The sequence below is a fragment of the Solanum verrucosum genome, unplaced genomic scaffold (assembly GCF_900185275.1).
Source record: "Solanum verrucosum unplaced genomic scaffold, falcon-dt-bn FXZP01000277.1, whole genome shotgun sequence".
Lineage (NCBI taxonomy): Eukaryota > Viridiplantae > Streptophyta > Magnoliopsida > Solanales > Solanaceae > Solanum > Solanum verrucosum.
In genome coordinates, this window is record NW_026019945.1 from 1,662,106 (window position 1) to 1,683,237 (window position 21,132).

The 21,132-nt window shown below is 34.9% G+C and overlaps 3 protein-coding genes across 4 annotated transcripts; 2 read left to right on the top strand and 1 right to left on the bottom strand.

The window, feature by feature from the left end:
- The first annotated feature begins 3,041 nt into the window (after positions 1 to 3,041).
- Positions 3,042 to 7,878, top strand: LOC125839852 (uncharacterized). Of its 2 annotated transcripts, none has more exons than XM_049518841.1 (8): positions 3,042 to 3,180; positions 3,984 to 4,040; positions 4,228 to 4,280; positions 5,220 to 5,271; positions 5,729 to 5,791; positions 5,890 to 5,949; positions 7,030 to 7,072; positions 7,550 to 7,878. In XM_049518841.1, exons 1-8 carry the CDS (start codon positions 3,069 to 3,071, stop codon positions 7,611 to 7,613), a joined length of 504 nt encoding a protein of 167 aa, XP_049374798.1. In that variant the 5' UTR covers positions 3,042 to 3,068; the 3' UTR covers positions 7,614 to 7,878. The 2 variants fall into 2 exon arrangements, with proteins under 2 accessions (XP_049374798.1, XP_049374801.1); XM_049518844.1 differs by having other exon boundaries at positions 3,053 to 3,184.
- Positions 7,879 to 9,522: 1,644 nt separating this feature from the next.
- Positions 9,523 to 15,225, top strand: LOC125839654 (putative aconitate hydratase, cytoplasmic). The gene is made up of 19 exons (XM_049518652.1): positions 9,523 to 9,622; positions 9,757 to 9,917; positions 10,007 to 10,099; positions 10,216 to 10,401; positions 10,569 to 10,730; positions 11,051 to 11,195; positions 11,282 to 11,424; positions 11,522 to 11,578; positions 11,662 to 11,741; positions 11,806 to 11,881; positions 12,183 to 12,368; positions 12,490 to 12,557; positions 12,651 to 12,769; positions 12,977 to 13,098; positions 13,550 to 13,648; positions 13,729 to 14,208; positions 14,330 to 14,428; positions 14,518 to 14,760; positions 15,139 to 15,225. The coding sequence occupies exons 3-19, from the start codon at positions 10,028 to 10,030 to the stop codon at positions 15,205 to 15,207; spliced, it is 2,406 nt and encodes an 801-aa protein (XP_049374609.1). The 5' UTR covers positions 9,523 to 9,622; positions 9,757 to 9,917; positions 10,007 to 10,027; the 3' UTR covers positions 15,208 to 15,225.
- A 289-nt stretch (positions 15,226 to 15,514) lies between these two features.
- Positions 15,515 to 20,168, bottom strand: LOC125839826 (uncharacterized). Its single transcript, XM_049518831.1, has 6 exons — positions 20,015 to 20,168; positions 19,539 to 19,663; positions 18,777 to 18,946; positions 18,205 to 18,282; positions 17,365 to 17,509; positions 15,515 to 16,150 (listed from the first exon to the last, which is right to left on the bottom strand). Exons 1-6 carry the CDS (start codon positions 20,079 to 20,081, stop codon positions 15,737 to 15,739), a joined length of 999 nt encoding a protein of 332 aa, XP_049374788.1. The 5' UTR covers positions 20,082 to 20,168; the 3' UTR covers positions 15,515 to 15,736.
- Between the last annotated feature and the right edge of the window lie 964 nt (positions 20,169 to 21,132).

The window sequence follows — 21,132 nt, forward strand, 5'->3', positions numbered from 1 at the left end:
GTTAGTTTATGAGAACTTAAAAATATTTAAATATTAAATTTTCATGGTCGAATAAATGTTTAAACATAAATTTAATGACTAATGCAAATCAGTAAGTTAATACTCTTTCAGTCCATTTAAATTTTTAACTATTCTTTTAGCTCAAAAAATTATATTCATCTAATTAGAAATTTAATTTCTATATTATTTTTTCACACTGCCAGTCAAGATGAATTATAGTGAGATATAACTTTTTATTGTAAATCTAATTTGGTAATATTTACGGAAAGTAAAGTAATGGCATGTGATAAATCTCGATACTCCCTCCGTCTCATATTAGTTGATCATTTTTCTTTTTACACACATATTAAGAAATCATAAATAAGAAGATAATTTTACTAATTTACCTCTTAAAAACTTCTTGGAAATTTTACAAATAAATATGAACACTTTATAAGAAAACTAATTGCAAGGATAATACAGGAACAATTCAATTAATAATTTCTTGATTCAGTAAGGTAGACAACTAATATGAAACAACTATTTTCAGTAAGATAATCAACTAATATGGGACGATGGGAATAACAGATAACATAAAAAGAAAATCACCTACACTATCATGGTAGATTATAAGTTAAATTCTACAATGAATTAATCTTATAATGCTAAGTAATTAGTAGTTAACTAGTTGCCATTAAACATGCAAAATAATTAAACTTAGTTACAATCGTCAAACAAAAGAGAAAAGAGACGTGCAAATTTTGCCTAGTAAAAAAAAAGACCAAATTAAAGTGTAAAGCATGTGTTCAACATGATGACACAAATAAAGTCAAAAACATCTTAATTTGTAAATAGAGAAAACAAATAAATGAAAAAGACATACATGAATTTAACCATTGAGAGCCAAAGAAGAATAAATAGAGAAAACAAAGAGTAGCCATCATTCAATGTATCTGTTTGATTATGATTATGAAGACAAATATATATTTTACAATTTTCACGTTTACTCGGTTAAAATTTGAAAAAAAAAAAAAACTTCTTTTAACGAAAATAAAGTCATATTAATTATGCCTTTCGCTCCACAATTTTTAACTCCGTCACTACTTCTTTTTCTGGGATGGAATCAAAATTTTTATTAACAGGGTTGTATATATGAAGAAAAATACATGAAAAAAAATAAAAAGATTCAACATCTATTATTAATATATATTATATATATATAAGAAAAATAATTTTAACTTTATATATATAATATAATTTTTCACTAAATAAGATTCATCTTTTTCCTTCTATCTTACCATAGTATTTATCTAAACTTACTGATCAAATATGGGCACGCCCACAAATAAAAATAGGAAACACCCTTGTATTTAAAAAAAAACAAAGTATTTTTCATGAAAATTCTTAGTAAATAGTACTTCTTTTATTTCAAATTATTTATTTGATTTTATTTAAGATATATTTTCAAATTTTATGATTTTAAATTAAAATAAAGTAATATTATTTCAAAATATTTTTAAAATTAGGATTTATTTAAATTAAAAATTAGATAAATAAATTGAAATGAATATCAGTATTTTTTTAGTTTCACAAGTTGGTATTATTGAATAAAAATAAAATAAGAAAACATTTTGAAGTAGATAGATTCCTTTTCTCCACTATCCCTCTGTTTTTCAGTATTATTAATTTATTTAATTAACTTGACGTACACTTTTTCTTTCTTTTTATGGGATTAAAATAAAATATTTTGAGTTTGGCGGCTGTCAAACAGATCTGCGGCAGCCACTCTGGCCAAATCATGCTACTTTCACGATTCCTCATTCATTCATTCATCTTATTATTAGTATTATTTTTTAACAATCTTATTTCATAGTTTTGTAAAATTATTTTATATATATAAGTTAACTAACGATGATACGATTATATCATTAATTAAATCAGCTAGAATTAAAAAATCATACGATTTGCAGCCCCTTTAACCCATCCCAACACTTAAATTCTAATTCCTCACTCATCTTTCTTCTTCAACAACCACATTTTATTGATGAAATTAATTAAGTATTTGAAATTGATTATTTTTAATTTGATTGATTGGGAGAACGACTATTTAATTAACTCAAGAGTAGCAATATAAATTTCACTAGTTTAGAATCTGTTTACGTACCTTTACTTTGGTTTTTGAAATTATCTTCTTGCCACATTAACTTCATCAAATACATGTATTTCGAATACATACGGGTCAAATTAGGTGTAGTTTTATTTAGATATATTGTATTCAAGTATGATCCACATGGATATAGAATACACACTCTTCTCTCACTCACATCTATCCAACATTTGTAGTTCATAATGTTTTTGGTATCAAAGATACATGTATCTAGTATTAATAAATACATGTTGACTCTCTCGCTCACCTCTCTCCCTATGTATCCGTATTTCAAAATGTATTTGGTATCAAAGATACGCGTATCTATTATTAATAGATACATGTTGACTCTCTCGCTCACCTCTCTCCCTGTATATCTCTATTTCAGAATGTATTTGGTATCAAAGACACATGTATTTCACTCTCTTGCTATCCTCTCTCCCTCTCTTGCTCACCTCTTTCCTTATGTACTATTTGTATTTCAGTATGTCTCTAGTATCATCTAACTTGACAATAATCTAGAGGAATGATGTATCTGATTTGAAATTTTGGTACATAATTATTAATTAGTAAGACAATATGAAATTACTTCAAACTATAAAGTGAATTATTATTATTCATGATAAGAATATTAGTGTAATTAGACAGTTTTTCCTCAAGTTAATTAGACAAAAGAAGAAAGAAAATAAACATGGGCCAGCCCATTAAGAGTCCAGTATAGTTGATCTATTTTGGTCTAAGACTGGGCTGAAGGCCCAAGGCCCAATTTGTAAAGAGCCCAAATTTCATCGCCCAATAGGCCTACCACTTTGGGCTAACAGCCCAAAGTCAAAGATGTCGGAAAATCGAAATGTACACAACAGTTGTCTTCTCCGTGAGAATCAAAGCTAATTTTACAGTAAAATTGGAGAAAATAGCGACTGAGATTTTTCCCCCAAAAAGCATGTCGAAATTGTGGGCGAGGTTTGCAGGTTTATTCAGCAGCAAGAATTTTGTAGGGATTGATAAAGTAGGCAATCGCTATTTTAAAAATATAGAGGAGCTTGATGGTGTCAGTAAGTGGGTTTCGTTTCTTTACTTTCAATTAATGCTAATTTGACTTTGTAGTTTAATTTATTGTTTGATCAATGAGGAAATTATGTATTTGTGTTTGAAATGATGATGATTTTAGTGCATTTTTTTTTAATATTGAACTTTCTTAGCTTTTGTTTTGGCTAATATTGCTAGTTAATAGTTATGATCATTTGGATTTTTTAAACTTGAGAACTTGAAGTGAAAGAAATGAGGTGATTTTGCCAAAAAAGAAAAAAAAAGAGCAGCTCGATGCACGAATCATTCCGCATAGTGCAGTGGGCAGTCCTTGAAAATGGGACTTTGGATGTTGGGGTGCATATTGAATGCCTAGGACTGTTAAGCTTATCTTTTTGCATGTTGTTCAGGTTATTCAAAATTAATATACGTACATAAACACAGAAAAGATATTCTATATGTACAATGTAATTTTTTGCCGAAGGGGTTCGGGTGAATACCCTCCTGCCCCCCTAGATTTGCCTGCTTCAAGTGGTTTCGTATAGGTTACACAAAGATAACTTTACAAAATGAGGTGATTTGCATGAGGAACATTTGGAAATTGGAAAATGAATTACTTACCTAGTATAACTCTCCCAAATATTCAGACATTCAATTTTTTTTGTCTTATTTGGGGAAATGGAAATGAGGGAGGGTGAAAGCTTAGGTAGCCAGCCAACCAACTGACCGATTAAGAATTCCCCGTTCAAAAAGTTGTATGTAGGATGACCTTTGTTTTTATTATGTTATCTTCTAAAGAGCTTTATGTGATATTGTTATACTTTATTAGTGAAGGAAAAGAGATGGGTGACATTCAAAGGAGAGGAAGATCCAACCTCCATTCCAGGTATGTCTTATTGGGAGAAATACTATCCAGCTCTAGATCTTGTTTTAAGTCTAAGTAGCATCCCCTTCTCCATCATGTTAATATGTCATGAAGAAAAACAATCGGCTGCTATTATTAACTTTTCAAGTTACACTACCACATCTTTTATTGCCATTAAGTAGTTACAACTTACAATTGATTGATGCAGTTGAATGGATATGTTGGTTGAATGGGCAACGTAAGAATGCTCCAACTCCAGAGGTAAAATTTGACCTTTCATGTTACAATTATATGCTCATAATTCATCGACCATCCTTAACCAGCATTGTCTTTTCTTTGTATGAACTGTTCTTGTTCAAGAATAGCACTGTTATCCCTTTATCAGCATGGGTAAAATTATAGATTACGTGTTAATAAACCGAATAGTTTAGCTCTTCTTTTCATATTTGGAATGAACACAGGCAAAATCATGTTGTTGTAAAAAATATATGAAACATCAGTGTGATACGCCGCTATTTGAGTATAGGAAATTTAATTGCTTTTGCTGCAATCCATATCTCTCGCCCAGTTTATTACTCCAATGAATTCATTGATATATAATCACTTGATATTTTATTTGTATTTTTATTTTGATAGGTAATTCATTCACTAGAAAAGCGTTGGCGGGGAATGGACCCATATGCATTTAACCATAGTCTTATTTTTAAAAACAAGCCAGCAAATGTCTCATAAACCCCTGTTGCTTCTTTTGTCATTAATTTCAGCTCCAAGAAACTATTTCAATTTTCATTGTGGCTGTGTTTTTTTATTTTAACATCTTATGGTACTTGAAAAACACTAAGCAGGTTTTCCTTCTTGTGGTTCTTGTTTGTTGTGCCATGTCATTTATGCCTTTGTGGCTATATCCAATTAATTGAACATAGGTCCTCGTGTATATGGTGCAAACTAGTTGAGGTGCTTCTACCATTACATTCACTGTAAAAATGAAGAGAATGATTGTAAAGCTTGTCAAATATTTGCCTTCAACTAAGTGCTGGAACTTATGTGATTAAAGTAGGTCGCAAATTGTCACTTTTAGCATATGTTTTTCATTATTCAGATATGCATCCTTTCAAATGTAAGTATGTGCTGAACTGTATTTAATTTAGCTTAAGTTACTTCCTGAACTATATTTTGATGGTTGCATATTTTCTTTACCAGGAAATGGCTGAGTTGGAGGCCAGAAGGGAATTTGTTAAGCTTAATATTGCTCGTAAGTTTTCCATTTTAATGTCTCTGTTTTGCTCATGGATTTATTATAACTGCTCTTGAAAAAAACAACTCTAATGTACTTACTTACTCCTAACACCGAGGATATTTAAGTTTATAAGAGAAGATAGAAAGAAGCTCTTCATTCAACTTCTAGATTGTTGAACTTCCAAAAATAATTCTGCTTTTGGCCCATATTTGACCTTGGGCTGGAGTAAAAAAAAGTTTAGGTGCTTAAACTACAGGGTCGCTTAGATTTATTTTTCTTTACTACTTTATAATTTTTAAAAGTTGGGTTCTGTTCTGGTAGCTGCTTATGAGTTATGACTTTACTTTTGCTATTAGTCTGGTTTGAGATTTTCCAAACTTATGCTTTCTTAAGACACTTCGGTGATCATTGGATTGGCTGCCAGTAGGACGATCACCTTTCTGATAATATATTATCTTTCTGTTTCTCTAAGGTCTCAAGAAGGAAGAGGAGGAAAGAATGGCCAAAGAAGGCAAGAGGAAAGCCACAAACATCGGTAAGTTGCTTACTACAGTCTCTATCCTTTGAAAGGGGAATCAAATTGCTACTTGAATCGCATGACATTCATTCCTCTTCACCTTGTCCGATTCCCAGGTAAAGCTGATGGTCCAGATTTAAAGAGTTTTGTTCAACAATTTCCAGATGCTTCAAAAGGTATCACCCTATCCTACAAAAGTACCCATGTCCAGCTGTCCATTCTTTAAGCTAGGGCCTGTTTGGTTTTGCAATCAAAACTTTGTTCATTTTAGAAACCAAACAAATGGTTGCAAAACTATTTGTCCTCTTCCATTTTTGACGTATAAGATGTTCTGAGGAAACAGCTAGTTGTGAGAGAACAAAGATAGTGGGTCGTCTGAGCTTCCTTTTTTGTAAATTGCACTTCCTCCAATGATCTTCACTTTGTTAAAACCTTTTGAACCTTTAATAGGAAATTTAGTCACCTCTACATAAGAAAAGGATATGAAGGTGATTTTACATGCATTTGAAACAGGCGCATATCATGTATGGATTGTGTGCATACATTTGTGGTATGTGTCAGTTTTGGTAATTCAGAGTAGCTTATGGGACTAATGGAAAGGAAAACATTGTGTTGTGTAACAACTAACATGTTAGAGGGTGTTTTGGTTTGCCAACAAGATTCACTTGTGTAATACCACAACACAGATAGGACTTGGGAGTATAGTATGGAATACTGTAGTTCCTGAATTAGTAAAAGTGATATGATTATACTGAATACCTATTATTCCCCATAAATGGTAGTATTATTTATCCTCCATCCATATGAGAATTTCTAATTAAATAGCAACTTGGTGCTTAGCTGGGCAACTAAATTCCTAACTTGAATGATATAGTTATAAATGTGCATTTGTTATTACTGATCACCTGTCTTGAGTAATATAGATGTGATGTGTTCCCCTTTTTCACAAGATCGCTCACATACAGTCAGCAGTTTAATGAGTCTTGTGGTGCAACCAATGCCTAATGATTACCAATTTACCATGATTTCAAATACAGTGTTTTACCAGTAAACCGAATAGTTTTCGCTTGCCCCCCTTTTTTGCTTGCAGCTAAGCAGAAGTTGCTGTGATACATTATGGTCTGATGTTAATCCGTATCACAATACGTCTTTTTATTCTGCATCAGTTCTCCTTTCCCCGTTTTTATTATTCTCTTCAGCTAATTTATGCTCAGTTGTTTCTGGACTTTGTTTTGATTGCATTTTCATTTCTGAAGGTGATACAGCCGCAGAAGCCTCTGATACACGGAATGAAAAAAGGTGAGTCAAAGCAACAATTTTTTTCAGTATGGACTGCTTTAGCAGGTTTCGACTATTGTAATCATTAATGTCAAAAAAGAAAAGGTAAATAAGTGAAAAGGAAAGTGGAGGATGAGAAATAGTCCTCAGATAATTTCTCTTGCAACCTATGAATTTGACTGTGTTGTTGTGTTGTCCCTCTTATAAAACTTGCATATTGTGTAATATAGACATGCAATACCAAAAGTAACCGAAGCAGCAATGTGCTTATCATGTCAGACAACAAACACAAAAAGTTCTATTGTTTATATTCTTTATTGTTTTTATCTACCCTTCTATTGATTCACCTAACAACCGCCGGAAGCCATTGTACTTTTTAGATTTAAATCATTACTAGTGGAAATAAGCTTACATAGAATGAATGATAACAGGATGACTAGATATTAAACAATCTAATGATCATCAGCAACGACTTAAATGTATCTTGTTTGTTTTCAGGTCGTCAGAGCCAACTGGTTCCGGTGAATCCTTTAGACCAGGAACATGGCAACCTCCTACCTGAGAACACTCAGACTCAACGGGAGCCTTTAGTTTTCTCTTGATGTTCTATTTTAAGGACATCAGATGACTGCAGAAGTTGAATACAAGGAATTAACGCCACACACTGTGGCAGTCTCATTCTTTCTCCTCACGGATGTTTGCCCCGAATTATTGTTTCTGTCCTTCCTGTTACTTCTTTCAGGGTCTTTCCATTTTTGATAGAACTACACCAACTTTTGGATGAGAAATCCTCAATTGTCAAATCTGCACTATGCTCCTTTACCCTTTTAGATGTACTGTAAAGTTCTGTTATATTGATAATTGATAAGTTCTTAACAGAAGAAAAATAACAACATACCCAGTGTAATCCCACAAGTGGGTTCTGGGGAGAGTAGAGTGTCTGCATACCGTGAAGAGGTTGTTTTCGATAGATAAATATGTATTCTATATTTTGGGAGTATAGTAGACAGATATCCAGTGACTTGTTTGTTTTTATCTTTCCAATATATATCCTGTGAAAAGTTAAACTTCAGCTTGTCCATCTGACATTTCGTGATAATTGTTTCTATGTAATTTTGTAAAATGGTAGAGATAAAGTCATGAGAAGTGGTTGAGTTTTTTCCCCCACATAGCATTCGGTATCCATTTTGTGGCTTGACTACTTCAAGTTTGCACCCGAAAGTCCATGGGAGATGAAGCGTCTCCTACCAAAAATTGAATTCAGACTCTAATTAACGATGAAGGAATATTTTTCATTCAACGGAGTGCATAATTATCACAATTTTTGTTTGTTTTTCATGTTCAAAGTGGAACAATTGGGAAGATTAAATATGAGACAATGAAAAGATCTGCATGAATGTACATAGCTGGGACAAAACAATACTAAATCTAATTAATCCTATTCATATCGATAATTAAATTTTTTGTGTGTTAATCTCTTTATATTTTAAATTTTTAAATAAATTTTTTAATTCCGTCGATTGCAAAAATACAAAATTTGCTCCTTCTCTGTTCTCGCCAGCTCCTTCTGTATATTTTCCCAGTACAGCGCCACGCATTTTACTATATATAGCAAACAAAACAAACAAAAAAGATAAGAGATAAATGATAACTCTATAGTTTTCGTGATCAGGTAGATAATGTGATCATGTATTTATCCACTTCCCCTTCTTCATCATTTGTTCGAGCTTCTTCGTCTACTTCAGCGGTTTCTAGAATCTTCTTCTCATTTTCCCGCCAAATTCAACCTGCGCGGTTTTTTGCTACTACTCACCGATCGATCAGGTGCTCTGTTCCTCGCTGGAGCAATTACGGCGTCAATCGGCGGTTTCCGATCAGTTTGAAGGCTCAGATTAGGACTGCGAGTCCAGTTGTTGAACGCAACGTTGCTACTATGGGTATATCTCCTCATACTTTCCATTTAACTATGGAGTTCGATTCATCATGCATTCATGCTGCTGTTTGTAGTTTTTCTATTCCCTCTGTTTCAATTTATTTTGTTGTTAGCTTAAGGTGGTTGAAATGCGTTCGGTTATGAAGTTGTTACTAGTATTTATCTGCTTCTTTTCTATGCAACTTCTGCACATATTTTTGTGATTTGTGATGTAATGAAGGATTGATCATGTAATTGCACCTTAGTCCTTCTAATATATGCACCTGAATCATATATTCGGTTTTCTAACTTGATTTTTATAAGAGTAGGTGTAATCGAGATTGAAACTAAGTTTTCTATGGTTTACCTGCATAACAAGGCTGTGGATGTTATTGTGTTAATCTTAATGTCTTCTCTTTGGAATTTGGAATTGGCATGTCGTCTGATGCAAATTTTGCTACTTCAAATCCTTCAGCATGAATTTTATGATGTATGATTCTTTAGTTTTGTGTGAGAGATCCTAAATTAAATGATTCTTTTGAATTTTTATCCAGCTTCAGAACATCCTTTCAAAGGAATATTTACTAGTCTTCCCAAGCCTGGAGGTGGTGAGTTTGGGAAATTCTACAGTCTTCCTGCTCTAAATGATCCAAGGATTGGTATGCACTCAAATTATTTAGCTATGTTTAAGTTGAACCTGTAATGATGATCTAGTCCTTGCATTTAATATTGGTTGTCCTTATCGTCATGCCAATATTTCAGAATTTTCTGCATTTCATTTCTTTTGATGCAGACAAGCTGCCTTTTTCTATAAGGATACTATTAGAATCTGCTATACGGAATTGTGACAGTTTCCATGTAACCAAGGATGATGTTGAAAAGATCCTGGACTGGGAAAATACTGCACCAAAGCAAGTTGAAATTCCATTTAAGCCTGCCCGTGTGTTGCTTCAGGTTAAAAGAATGAAATGCTGTCATGAATTAGCAGATTTATGATTTTGAATTCTTGCTCACTTTCAATACGCTTTTAATGATGTACTAAGGATTTTACTGGAGTTCCATCTATGGTTGATCTTGCCTCTATGCGTGATGCTATGAAGGAGCTTGGTAGTGATCCTGATAAGATCAATCCTTTGGTACATTTCTTGTTCAGCCGGTGCCTAGATTGCTCAAGACCTCTATTTTTCTACAGAGGGTGGTAGTGGTTCCTTGTTTATCATCATGTATATTGAGACATTGATAATCTATACAGGTTCCAGTTGACCTTGTAATTGACCACTCGGTGCAAGTTGATGTCGCAAGGTCGGAAAATGCTTTGCAGGCTAATATGGATATTGAATTCAAAAGAAACAAAGAGAGGTTTGCTTTTCTCAGATGGGGTTCCACCGCCTTCCGCAACATGCTTGTTGTTCCTCCTGGTTCCGGTATTGTTCACCAGGTATCATCGTGCTTTCTTTTTCCTTTTGATCTAAGAAAATAAATGAAGAGAGGCCTAATCCATGTTGCTGCCAAGGTATTAACCTGCATTAAAAGTGTTGTTTTTAGTTTTATTTTGCCACCATTTCGCATGTTTGCTTCCTTATTCTCCTCTCAACTATTCCATAGGTTAATTTGGAGTACCTTGGACGAGTAGTTTTCAACTCGGATGGTGTACTTTATCCTGATAGTCTAGTCGGGACAGACTCTCACACCACAATGATTGATGGATTAGGAGTTGCTGGATGGGGAGTTGGTGGCATTGAAGCAGAGGCGACAATGCTTGGCCAGGTATTTAATTTGTTTCAACATTTAAGTGATTTTATGCTTCATCCTATATAGTAGTAGTATATTAGTATATGAGATCTCGCAGCCTGTAAACCTGCTATGAATCAGCACTGTCCTTCATTTGTTGTCACTGCATTGATTCCTGAATACCAAGGTGAGACGATTTGCCTAGACATACTTCCCTTTTCAAATATCTTGGCCTATTAACTTCTACTTGTTATTGTCACTTGTCAAATCAATCATCACTTTACAATTTCATCCCTTGATAAACACTATCATTCAATTAACTTGATTTTTCCCCATTCTGTTTTTTTATCCGACAGTCAATGAGCATGGTTTTGCCTGGTGTTGTCGGCTTTAGAATGACTGGAAAATTGCGTGATGGGGTGACGGCTACTGATTTGGTCTTAACTGTAACTCAAATGTTAAGAAAGCACGGTGTTGTCGGAAAGTTTGTGGAGTTCTACGGTATTTAACCATCGCTCGGGCTCCTTTAAAATGGCAAAAGCAATGTCTTCTCTGCATGTGGCTCATTTAGTTTCTTTGGTATATAGGTCCAGGACTAGCTTCACTATCATTGGCTGATAGGGCAACAATTGCAAATATGTCTCCCGAGTACGGAGCTACCATGGGTTTCTTCCCGGTAGATCATATGACATTACAGTACCTTAGATTAACTGGACGGAATGAGGAAACAGTTAGTTTTTCCCTCTTTTTCTCTCCTTTAATAGGGGTCTGCTTAAATAATAAAATGCTCGGATATTTCTAACAGTCTCATTACTTTGTATGATTAGATAACAATGATTGAGGAGTACTTGAGGGCAAACAAAATGTTTGTTGACTACAACGAGGTAATTTTCTACAACAATGTTGTCCTCATATATTTATGTTCAAATTTTGTGATGTAACTCAGCAGTATAATATTACAATACAGCCTCAAGAGGAGAGAGTTTACTCGTCTTATTTGGAATTGGAACTTGCTGATGTTGAACCCTGTGTCTCAGGACCAAAAAGGTAGTAATATTTATAACTGTGTTTAGATCCTGTCCAGCATTTTCACTGTTCTCGTCTCTCATAGGCCAAATGACCGTGTCCCTCTCAAAGATATGAAAGCTGATTGGCATGCATGCCTTGATAACAAACAAGGATTCAAGGTATTTTTTCCTCGGCAAATGTTTTGAGTTTTGGAGATATTCTTTTCCCTTTTCTTTTTTATCTTAAACATGAAAATCCGGATTGATGAAGCATCAATTCATTTTGGTAGCCAAACTCAAAATTGTATCTTTTTGCACATCAATAATCAAATGAGACTTTTGATTTTAATTTTTTTTTTTAAAAGAAACTTCATTTTAGTAGCTGACACAAGAACGTCATAGAAGTGTTTACTTGTAAAATAAATATGCCATGAAGTGTTGAATGGCATAATAAATAAGCACTTTCATTTTAATCATGCAGGGATTTGCTGTGCCCAAGGAGGAGCAAGATAAAGTTGCAAAATTCACATTTCATGGACTGCCTGCTGAACTTAAGCATGGTAGTGTAGTTATAGCTGCTATAACGAGCTGCACAAATACATCTAATCCAAATGTCATGCTTGGAGCTGGTCTGGTCGCAAAAAAAGCCTGCGAATTAGGTTTGGAGGTTAGTTTTAGTGCTTAAACTAATGCTGCAGGCCTCATTGTTTGTTATGCGGCGTTTCCGGAGCTAAATTAGTTACAGATGGAGCATGCTTCTGAAGTTAACTTGTCTGATTATTCAACAGGTTAAACCATGGATAAAAACAAGTCTGGCTCCAGGTTCAGGGGCTGTTACAAAATACCTCCATAAGAGGTAAAGTTTGTGATCGGTTGTTACTTATCGTGGCTCTTCCCGTGAACATTATTATTTGTTCTCCCTGAATTAATGTGTGACCTTGTATTGCAGTGGCCTAGAAAAGTACCTGAACGAGCAGGGCTTCAATCTTGTTGGCTATGGTTGCACAACATGTATTGGTAATTCTGGAGATCTTGATGAATCAGTTGCTTCTGCCATCACCGACAATGGTACTCTCCAATTTAGCCCCTGACCCTTGCTATTTTTTGGTTAAGCCCTGTCCAATATGTAGTACTTTCATGCGGTGCTCTATGTTGTGCATTTTGTAGTACTTTCACATGGCGCTCCGGTGGCATTCAGGCTGCCTGAGCAGGTCATGTTTTAGCAAGAAAAATGATTGTCTATGTTGATGATGTTTCTTGGGATTCATTTTGCAGACATTGTTGCTGCAGCTGTACTTTCTGGAAATCGGAACTTCGAAGGCCGTGTTCACCCTCTAACAAGAGCTAATTATCTTGCTTCACCACCGCTAGTTGTCGCATATGCACTTGCAGGAACGGTATGCTAAAACGAAATAGTGGGGGGAGCTGTCCCTCATTTTCTTAAATTGATACCCCTGCTAACCGTGGAACTCCAAATTCTACAATATGTTTGTTGAAATACTATCTTTTGGGCCTATAATTTGCTGAAGGAGTGAACTTTTTGTGCTGAGATAGCTTCTTTCTGTACTCTATTTTCCATTGGCTACTCTCAAATACTGGCCTTCAGTTTCACTATAAATGTGTCAACTAGAACCCTTTCCAGCCTTGTTTAGTATTTTTCTTCTGAAAGAGTTGATTACTTGATGCTCTCTGCTGCCAGTGTTTCGTTTCACCTATTTTTTGTTCTTATTTAGCCAGCCAAGATTTCTCTCCTGTTTTTTTTTTAAGTCTTAAGGATGGGGGGAAGGGGTTTGTTTCCGAGTCTTGCTTCTAACAACTAGTATTACCTCCTTTGCTTGCATGTTTCAGGTGGACATTGATTTCGAGAAGGAGCCTGTTGGAATTGGAAAAGATGGAAGAAGTGTTTACTTAAAAGACATATGGCCTAGCAATAAAGAAATAGCGGAGGTATTATGTTTTTGCTTTCCTCAATAAGCAATGATTATCCCCATGGCGTTTCAAATACGACTAAAAGCGATTTCCTGTAGGTTGTTCAATCAAGTGTGCTCCCTGAGATGTTTAAGAGCACTTATGAAGCTATTACTCAGGGAAATCCTTTCTGGAATCAACTCTCGGTTCCATCGTCCAGTATCTATGCATGGGACCCAAACTCCACCTATGTCCATCAACCCCCATATTTCAACGGCATGAGTATGGACCCTCCGGGTCCTCATGGGGTGAAGGATGCCTTCTGCTTATTGAACTTTGGTGATAGTATCACCACTGACCATATCTCGCCAGCAGGTAGCATTCACAAGGATAGTCCTGCTGCAAAGTATCTTATGGAGCATGGAGTTCAACGGAGGGACTTCAATTCATATGGAAGCCGACGTGGAAATGATGAGGTGATGACTAGAGGTACTTTTGCTAACATTCGCATCATCAACAAGCTCTTGAATGGGGAAGTTGGTCCAAAGACCATTCACATACCGACAGGGGAGAAACTGTATGTGTATGATGCAGCAATGGTGAGTTACAATGTCTATTCAGGAAATATTCCACTTGTTTGGCTATATGCATATTTCATATGCACCCCCTTGTCATATGTGATGATTAATGTTTTGTTATGCTATATTGAACTACTTGCAGAGATACAAATCCGAGGAGCACGACACCATTGTTCTTGCTGGAGCAGAATATGGGAGTGGGAGTTCCCGTGATTGGGCTGCTAAGGGACCAATGCTACTAGTAAGTATTTTAGTCTAGTTTCCACGGTTCAGATTATCCTTTTTCCTTTTCTGTTTCTCGATGGATGATAATTATTGTTCTTGAAACAGGGAGTAAAAGCAGTAATAGCTAAAAGCTTTGAGAGGATACATCGCAGCAACCTGGTTGGAATGGGACTTATTCCACTTTCCTTTAAGCCTGGTGAGGACGCAGAAACACTTGGTTTGACTGGTCACGAGCGTTACACTATTGACCTCCCACAGAAGATTTCTGATATAAGGCCTGGACAAGATGTTACTGTGACTAATGATAGTGGAAAATCTTTCATCTGTACTCTTAGATTTGACACAGAGGTATGCATTTTGTCTCTGCTGTATATTACAACCTTTTTATCCTAGTCTAGTGTGTTGAATAAGAAAAATGTTAAAGTAAATGATCAAATTGTGTTTTCAGCAGTTAAATTGGAATACTATTGAATAAGTTTGCACTTCATTTTCTTGTTTCATATACTAGTGTAAGCTGCATTATAAGTTGGGTCGTCACAATTCTTGACATTTTGTTTGAACTTGGTCCCTTGAGAATTAATAGACAAAAGAGGGGACATCACATAACTATGACCTTATATAAACTTATTATGGCTAAGTGAGAGAAGTCTATGCGCAAACATATGTTATGTATCTATTGGTTTGGTGTAATTAACGAGTCATATATTTGTTGATTTGGAATTGTAGGTTGAGCTGACGTATTTTGAGCATGGTGGCATCCTTCCTTACGTCATTCGGAACTTGAGTAAACAGTGAACCTAACGCTTGCAAGGCACAAATCGTTGTATGACATGCTTTGCCTATGCTAGTTAGTGTTGCTCAAGAAGATGGAAATCCTGAACTTATCAATGTATATAAGATGATATGGATTGTAAATATTATGTTTGGTAATTGTTGAGCTATATGAGTTGTAAATATTGTATGATATGTTTTAAAACCTCTTAGTGAAAATAACTCTAGAGTAGCATAAGTTTGATTTGGTATTTGTAATTCCTGTTTCCCCTCAAAACATTTGCTACGGGAAAGCCAAAAAGAATCGAAATTCATGCACTGCATATGGAATGAGAAAGCTAGAGTAGCTCAATATATGAATCTTTAGCAGCAACTTTCTAATGTACATTCACGCAGGAACAACTACTACCAAGAACAATATACACAACTCTTGACAGTGGATGTCCCAAATAGGAGGCATTTCCATTGCCTGAAAGAGTCTGAATACAGAAGGTTTTTGTATTGTTGACTGACAGAGATCAAAAACAAGTTTCATATAAGTAAACTCCTATTTTCAATTCCGGATGTTCAGGGATCTGCTAGCCAGTGAGGCAAGTGCTAGTGCTTTTGCCCTACTATTCATCGTTACCCATTCCTTTTCTGCACGTCGTTGGTGTTGTCTTGCATTCTTTGCTCGCTTTGGCGCTAGTCTAGTATCTCTCTCAAGATATGCAAGTCTAAACTTTTCTGCAATGGGTAAATCTTCTGAGCTTGAAACTGGTGATGGTGATGTTCTAGGTACAAATCCTGAAACTGCCCAGATCTTGGGGTCAATATCTTCAACCATGGGATCATCTAATGATACATCTAGTCTTGCTTCTCTAGGTATATCAATCCCCCTGTAACCGAGTGGCGACGGCTTTGGATTTACTATGACTCGTGGGCATCCTTCAGACAAAATCTCCAGCTGTTCCTTTTCAACTTTTGGCTGCAAAAGGATTAGATATTAGTCTGAATTCAGGAGACTACTCCTTACTCTTAGCCAAAGTTGCAACAAGAAATTGCAAGTTGACTTGGACAGGGTTTGCCCCAAATCATCAATTACATGGTTAAAGAGTGAAACTGCATTGGTATACTTTAGAACTTTGAGTTAAACAGCTCAAATCTTCATATTAATAAATTTAAGTTTTTACATCAGCATCCAACTTCATGTATTGCAAGTAAATGTCTGACACTAAAACTAATACTTCTATAAATAGTAATATTATTATGTGAAGTTAAACATTTAATGTCTTTTAAGAATATACAATAAAAATAATCTATTTGTTATTCCAGTTCATACAACGGCGGAGCCAGAAATTTCATGTTCAAATTTTTTGTTTAATAAGTGAACTAAATGTTATTTATTTAACCTAGTGATTCTGCCATGAACGATCTAAACATTTGTCATATCAAATATAATCAATCGAGTTTTTCTTCTTCTTTTTGATGCATTGACTTTATATGATAAAAATATATGATTATTGTTTTTAAAGTGAAATATTGATAGAACAAATGCGTCTAGCTTTACGAAATATAAATCACACCAATAGAAATTTTTTTCTTAAAAAAAAGAAGAAGATAAAATGCATGTATTGATTTTAGCTTTGGGTTTAAAATAGTTAACATATATAAACACAATTTTTTTAATGTAAAATGTTGCCTTTTTTATTTTCACCATTCGAAAGTACATTATATCGTAGATAAAAATTAGAAATACATGATTTTTAATATTCAAAATTAAAATAATTTATTCATATATGTTACTCTATAATCTATATTATTAAAATTTTAATATTAATAATTAAGAAACTTGAGGAACATGATAATGGTGTGTGAGGTTGTTCTATATCAAAATAAAATTAAAACGGTTGTGTGCTCCGTGGGATTCGAACCTGCGCACAAAGGGTGGAAATGAACAAGCTTTACCGTGGTTTACCACTGTGCCACGGAAGAGTTTATGTTAAGGTTGTTCAACATTAATTATTTATCCCTTAAATACAGAATTTGACCTCTCTACATCGTTTAATTTTCCGGCGAAGGGTGGTCAGCTGACCACCCTTCGATGGCTGTAGCTCCGCCCCTGAGTTCATAAGTCACATGCATAACTCTTAATAAGAAAGATGAAGTTTTGCAAGCTTGAACAGGAAATACAACTCATACCCATAAAAGCCAACGCAAGGATGTCGCACCATGAGCTATTTCCAAGGTATCAAGTTCCTCCCAAGAATCTCCTTCCACATGCTCTAGTATTGGTTTCAAGAAACGGAGGCATCTACGAGCTGTGTTCTCACTCCGAGGGCAGCCTCTGCAACATTAAATTTGATTCATTTTGGTTATGTGGTTAATTTCTACATTTTCCTTATTTGTTGAGAGTGTTTTATCAAGCAAAATATATGATGAATCTAGATTTTTACAAAAGATCTCTTCCATAGAAAAAACTTCAAATGACATTTGTGTAAATAGTTGAAAGATGCAAGGTTCTTTTGTAAAAATAGTTTGAGGTTGTGTGTTCTACCCCTAATAATAGCATACTTTTTTACTTTATCCACAGGAATCTTAAAAAATAGTCAACGAATGCTTACACTATGCACACAGAAAAAACAAATGCATCAAATTTGAGCATCCTTAAGTAAGGCAAGTTCAAATATCTAAAAAATAGCCAATGAATGCTTACACTATGCACACAGAAAAAACAAATGCATCAAATTTGAGCATCCTTAAGTAAGGCAAGTTCAAATATCTAAAAAATAGCCAATGAATGCTTACACTACGCACATATTTGAGAAGAATCTTAATACTGAATGTACTCATTAGTAAAAAAACTAAGCAAGTTATAAGAAAACCAAATGGTTGCATCAGTAGACTCGAGGTTAACCAGACAATCATTTATGAAATGTTAGCTTAGGGGAAATCCAATAGACCAGATCTTGTTATTGTTACACACGATGTTTTATGCTTCATGACTGAAAGAAGTGACTTGATTTAAGAAAGGAAACGTACCCCCATCTCAGTATTTCCAGAGACCGGCAGTTCTGCAAGAGTTCTGATACACTGACTGATGTGAGCTTGCTGCAGCGACTGTGACAATGGATGTTCATATTTAGGTTCACATTTCAAAACCAAATTTAAGTTGAGCAGCAGAAAAAGGACTGAAATAGGTGAGAGTGTGGCCTGCACAAAGTGTGTAATGCAACTTTAAAGAAAAGTGAATCCAAAAAAGCACTTGGCATAAATTCTTTTACACAAGTACGAGATCAAGAACCAGTTAGAGAAAGCAAGAAGAGTAGAAAATGGGAGTTAATGCCTCATAACATATTTTTTATGCCATACAATCAGCACACTACTTGATTTAATTTACTAGTAGTGAGGGCTCCTTACTAATTGCAGAATTTTGACATAGGACAAAAAATTATGTATGCCTTAGTGGAAATGAGAGGTGTCATGTAGCAAGATATAGTTGGTGCACCATGCATATCCAATAAGGAAGTTAAACCAGAAGATCTTGTCTGACATGCATGTTGTTTCTGAAAACAAATAAACCCTCGACAAATGAAATGATCAATATGCAACACCTTATATCAACTGCTTGCAGATGTTTGCAAGTTTTAACCACTTGTGATAGGCCAAAATCAGAAACCTCCGAACCAGACAAGTCCAGGATTTTCCAGGAGCTATCAGCCAATGCAACAATGACATCGTCATTCAATAGCCTTCTCCTCCTTGCAATTGCCACAAGTGCCATCTAACAATTAAAACAGATTGTTTCAATAACCAGAAAAATTAGAGTCGAAAGGACAAGCTAGGATGTAAATCCACATTTTCCAATAATTCATTAAATAGTTTTGCAAGATAGCATGGATTGACAGCTTTATTTTTCTTTTTTAGTTAACCTTCGCCACCACCACCTCAATCTCCACCAAACAATTCCCTCAATGAAAACAAACCAAGGAAGAAAAAATAAATGTATTCTTTGATAGCCAAGAAGCAGTTTTTTGTCAAAAGTTGGATGAAAGATTCCAGGGAAACATTCCTTCACTATTACGTTCACCCTCAATATGGTGGCATAATAAAATTGCAAAAATTTAAACTTGCTTGACTAGGAAATAGGACATCTATAATGCCACTTTATGGATTGAAAACCTTATTATCTTAAGGGAATTGCAGAAGAACATACAGTTAACTGAAGCACAAAAGGCTCCACGCGTTAAGAAGCAAAAGTTCTCGGGTTAAACGATTGCCAACTAAATCTAGTTGTAGTCGCATCAACCAGAAGGTACATTTTCAGAATAACTATAACCAAAATACGTATAAAACCAGGCATAATAATGTTCAACCTTCATGGTGGACGGAATAGCAGCTATCTCGGCGAGGTCTTCAATGATATCCTCAAAATGTCTACCAATAACTCCAAGACACAAGCTCACCAAGCTAGGAGGCTTTTTCTTCATAATAGCTAATACTGTAACAAAACAATCAAACTCCATTAACTCATCACAATTCAAAGCCCCACAACTACAAGAACTTCATGTGATCCACAAAACAGAACAAATGAACAAACATCTGGACTTCTGCTCACAACAAAATCAAGACAATTACACCGAATTGCTTCAAGTCTTGTTTTCTACTACTAGTTAGGACACCAAACATTATTTCCCAAAAATTAACAAAATCCTATTCTAAATCACACAGAATAATAGATGTAATCAATATATACTCCGAACCCATTATTCTTTTTGTAGATAGATACCTTTCGCAGAAAATATTGCATGTAGAAAAGTCTACCGGAAAAAGGTTCACCGGAGAAACATACCAGATGCTTGAAAAAAAGCGCTGTGAATTACGCCGGCGACGACTTCAGGGGATTTTGTTTTGTCCATCAACTGAAAGATTGAATACAACGCAGAAGCTTATTCAGGGTCGACGCCGACGAGGTGAATTGGGAATTTCTCGCCGGAGACTTTTTTTTTTTTTTTGGTTTGATTTTCGACCTAATTATTGACAGCTACTATTACCGACAATGAAAATAAGATTTATTTGTGTCCATATTAGAGTCGGAATAATTTAAAATCACCTTGCGTAAGGTACAACTTACAAGATTTTCTTTTCATGCCCGAAATAACTTATAAGATTATCTTTTCATGCCCGAAAAAGTTTGAAGCCAAAACCTCTAATTGTAGAGGAATATATTTATTTCACCACAACTGTAATAAGTGTTTGGCTAGCAATAAAATTTAGAAACCAATCGATCCTTGTTAGGGAAACTAAGGGCACATTTGATGGGGACTATATAATCTCGAGATTAATTATTCTAAAATTGTTATTCCACCTTTTAATTGTGAGTTAAACATCTGTAATTAGTTATCTCTTATCCTTCGTACCAAACAAGCCTTAAGAGTGTTCTCTGTACCGTGTTGGGTAACTTGTCATAGAAATTAATCAATAAACGTAAGTTTGCCCGAACCAAAACAAAAATTAGTGTCATTAATTTCTAAGCCTTTTTTGAATAACTTTAGTGTCTAAATCAACTTTTGTTCATCTTGACTAGTTTCACCTGATACATGCTACCTTCCACCAACAAGAGGTACTCATGTAACTCTATTCACCGAGACTTGATCACTTCCTCATCACACATGCTACCTCCCACCAGCAACAAGTATCCAAATAACTTTTCCCCTCAAGACTTGGACATGGACAGATGAAAAAAAATCACCTAGTGTGTTTGCCTCTTCTGAAAATTTAAACATAAAATCTCGTGAATCTCCACTCACTTCATTGACTACTAGGTCATCCTTAATGCACTTTCTGCATCATATTTTATTGCTCAAATGCACTTTCTGCATCATATTTTATTGCTCATACTTGCTTGAATCACAAACTAACAAGATTCTTACAGTAAAAATAACTCTCATTGTAATTCCAGATCCAATC

Coding starts and splice junctions, on each gene's coding strand:
- LOC125839826 (XM_049518831.1), bottom strand. CDS start 20,081: ATGGACAAAACAAAATCCCCTGAAGTCGTCGCCGGCGTAATTCACAGC. Junction 18,947..19,538: donor CTATTCCGTCCACCATGAAG/GTTGAACATTAT, acceptor TTTAATTGTTAG/ATGGCACTTGTGGCAATTGC. Junction 18,283..18,776: donor CTGCAAGCAGTTGATATAAG/GTGTTGCATATT, acceptor CCATTGTCACAG/TCGCTGCAGCAAGCTCACAT.
- LOC125839852 (XM_049518841.1), top strand. CDS start 3,069: ATGTCGAAATTGTGGGCGAGGTTTGCAGGTTTATTCAGCAGCAAGAAT. Junction 3,181..3,983: donor AGAGGAGCTTGATGGTGTCA/GTAAGTGGGTTT, acceptor ATACTTTATTAG/TGAAGGAAAAGAGATGGGTG. Junction 7,073..7,549: donor GATACACGGAATGAAAAAAG/GTGAGTCAAAGC, acceptor GTTTGTTTTCAG/GTCGTCAGAGCCAACTGGTT.
- LOC125839654 (XM_049518652.1), top strand. CDS start 10,028: ATGGTTGATCTTGCCTCTATGCGTGATGCTATGAAGGAGCTTGGTAGT. Junction 11,882..12,182: donor ATAACAAACAAGGATTCAAG/GTATTTTTTCCT, acceptor TTAATCATGCAG/GGATTTGCTGTGCCCAAGGA. Junction 12,369..12,489: donor CCTGCGAATTAGGTTTGGAG/GTTAGTTTTAGT, acceptor ATTATTCAACAG/GTTAAACCATGGATAAAAAC.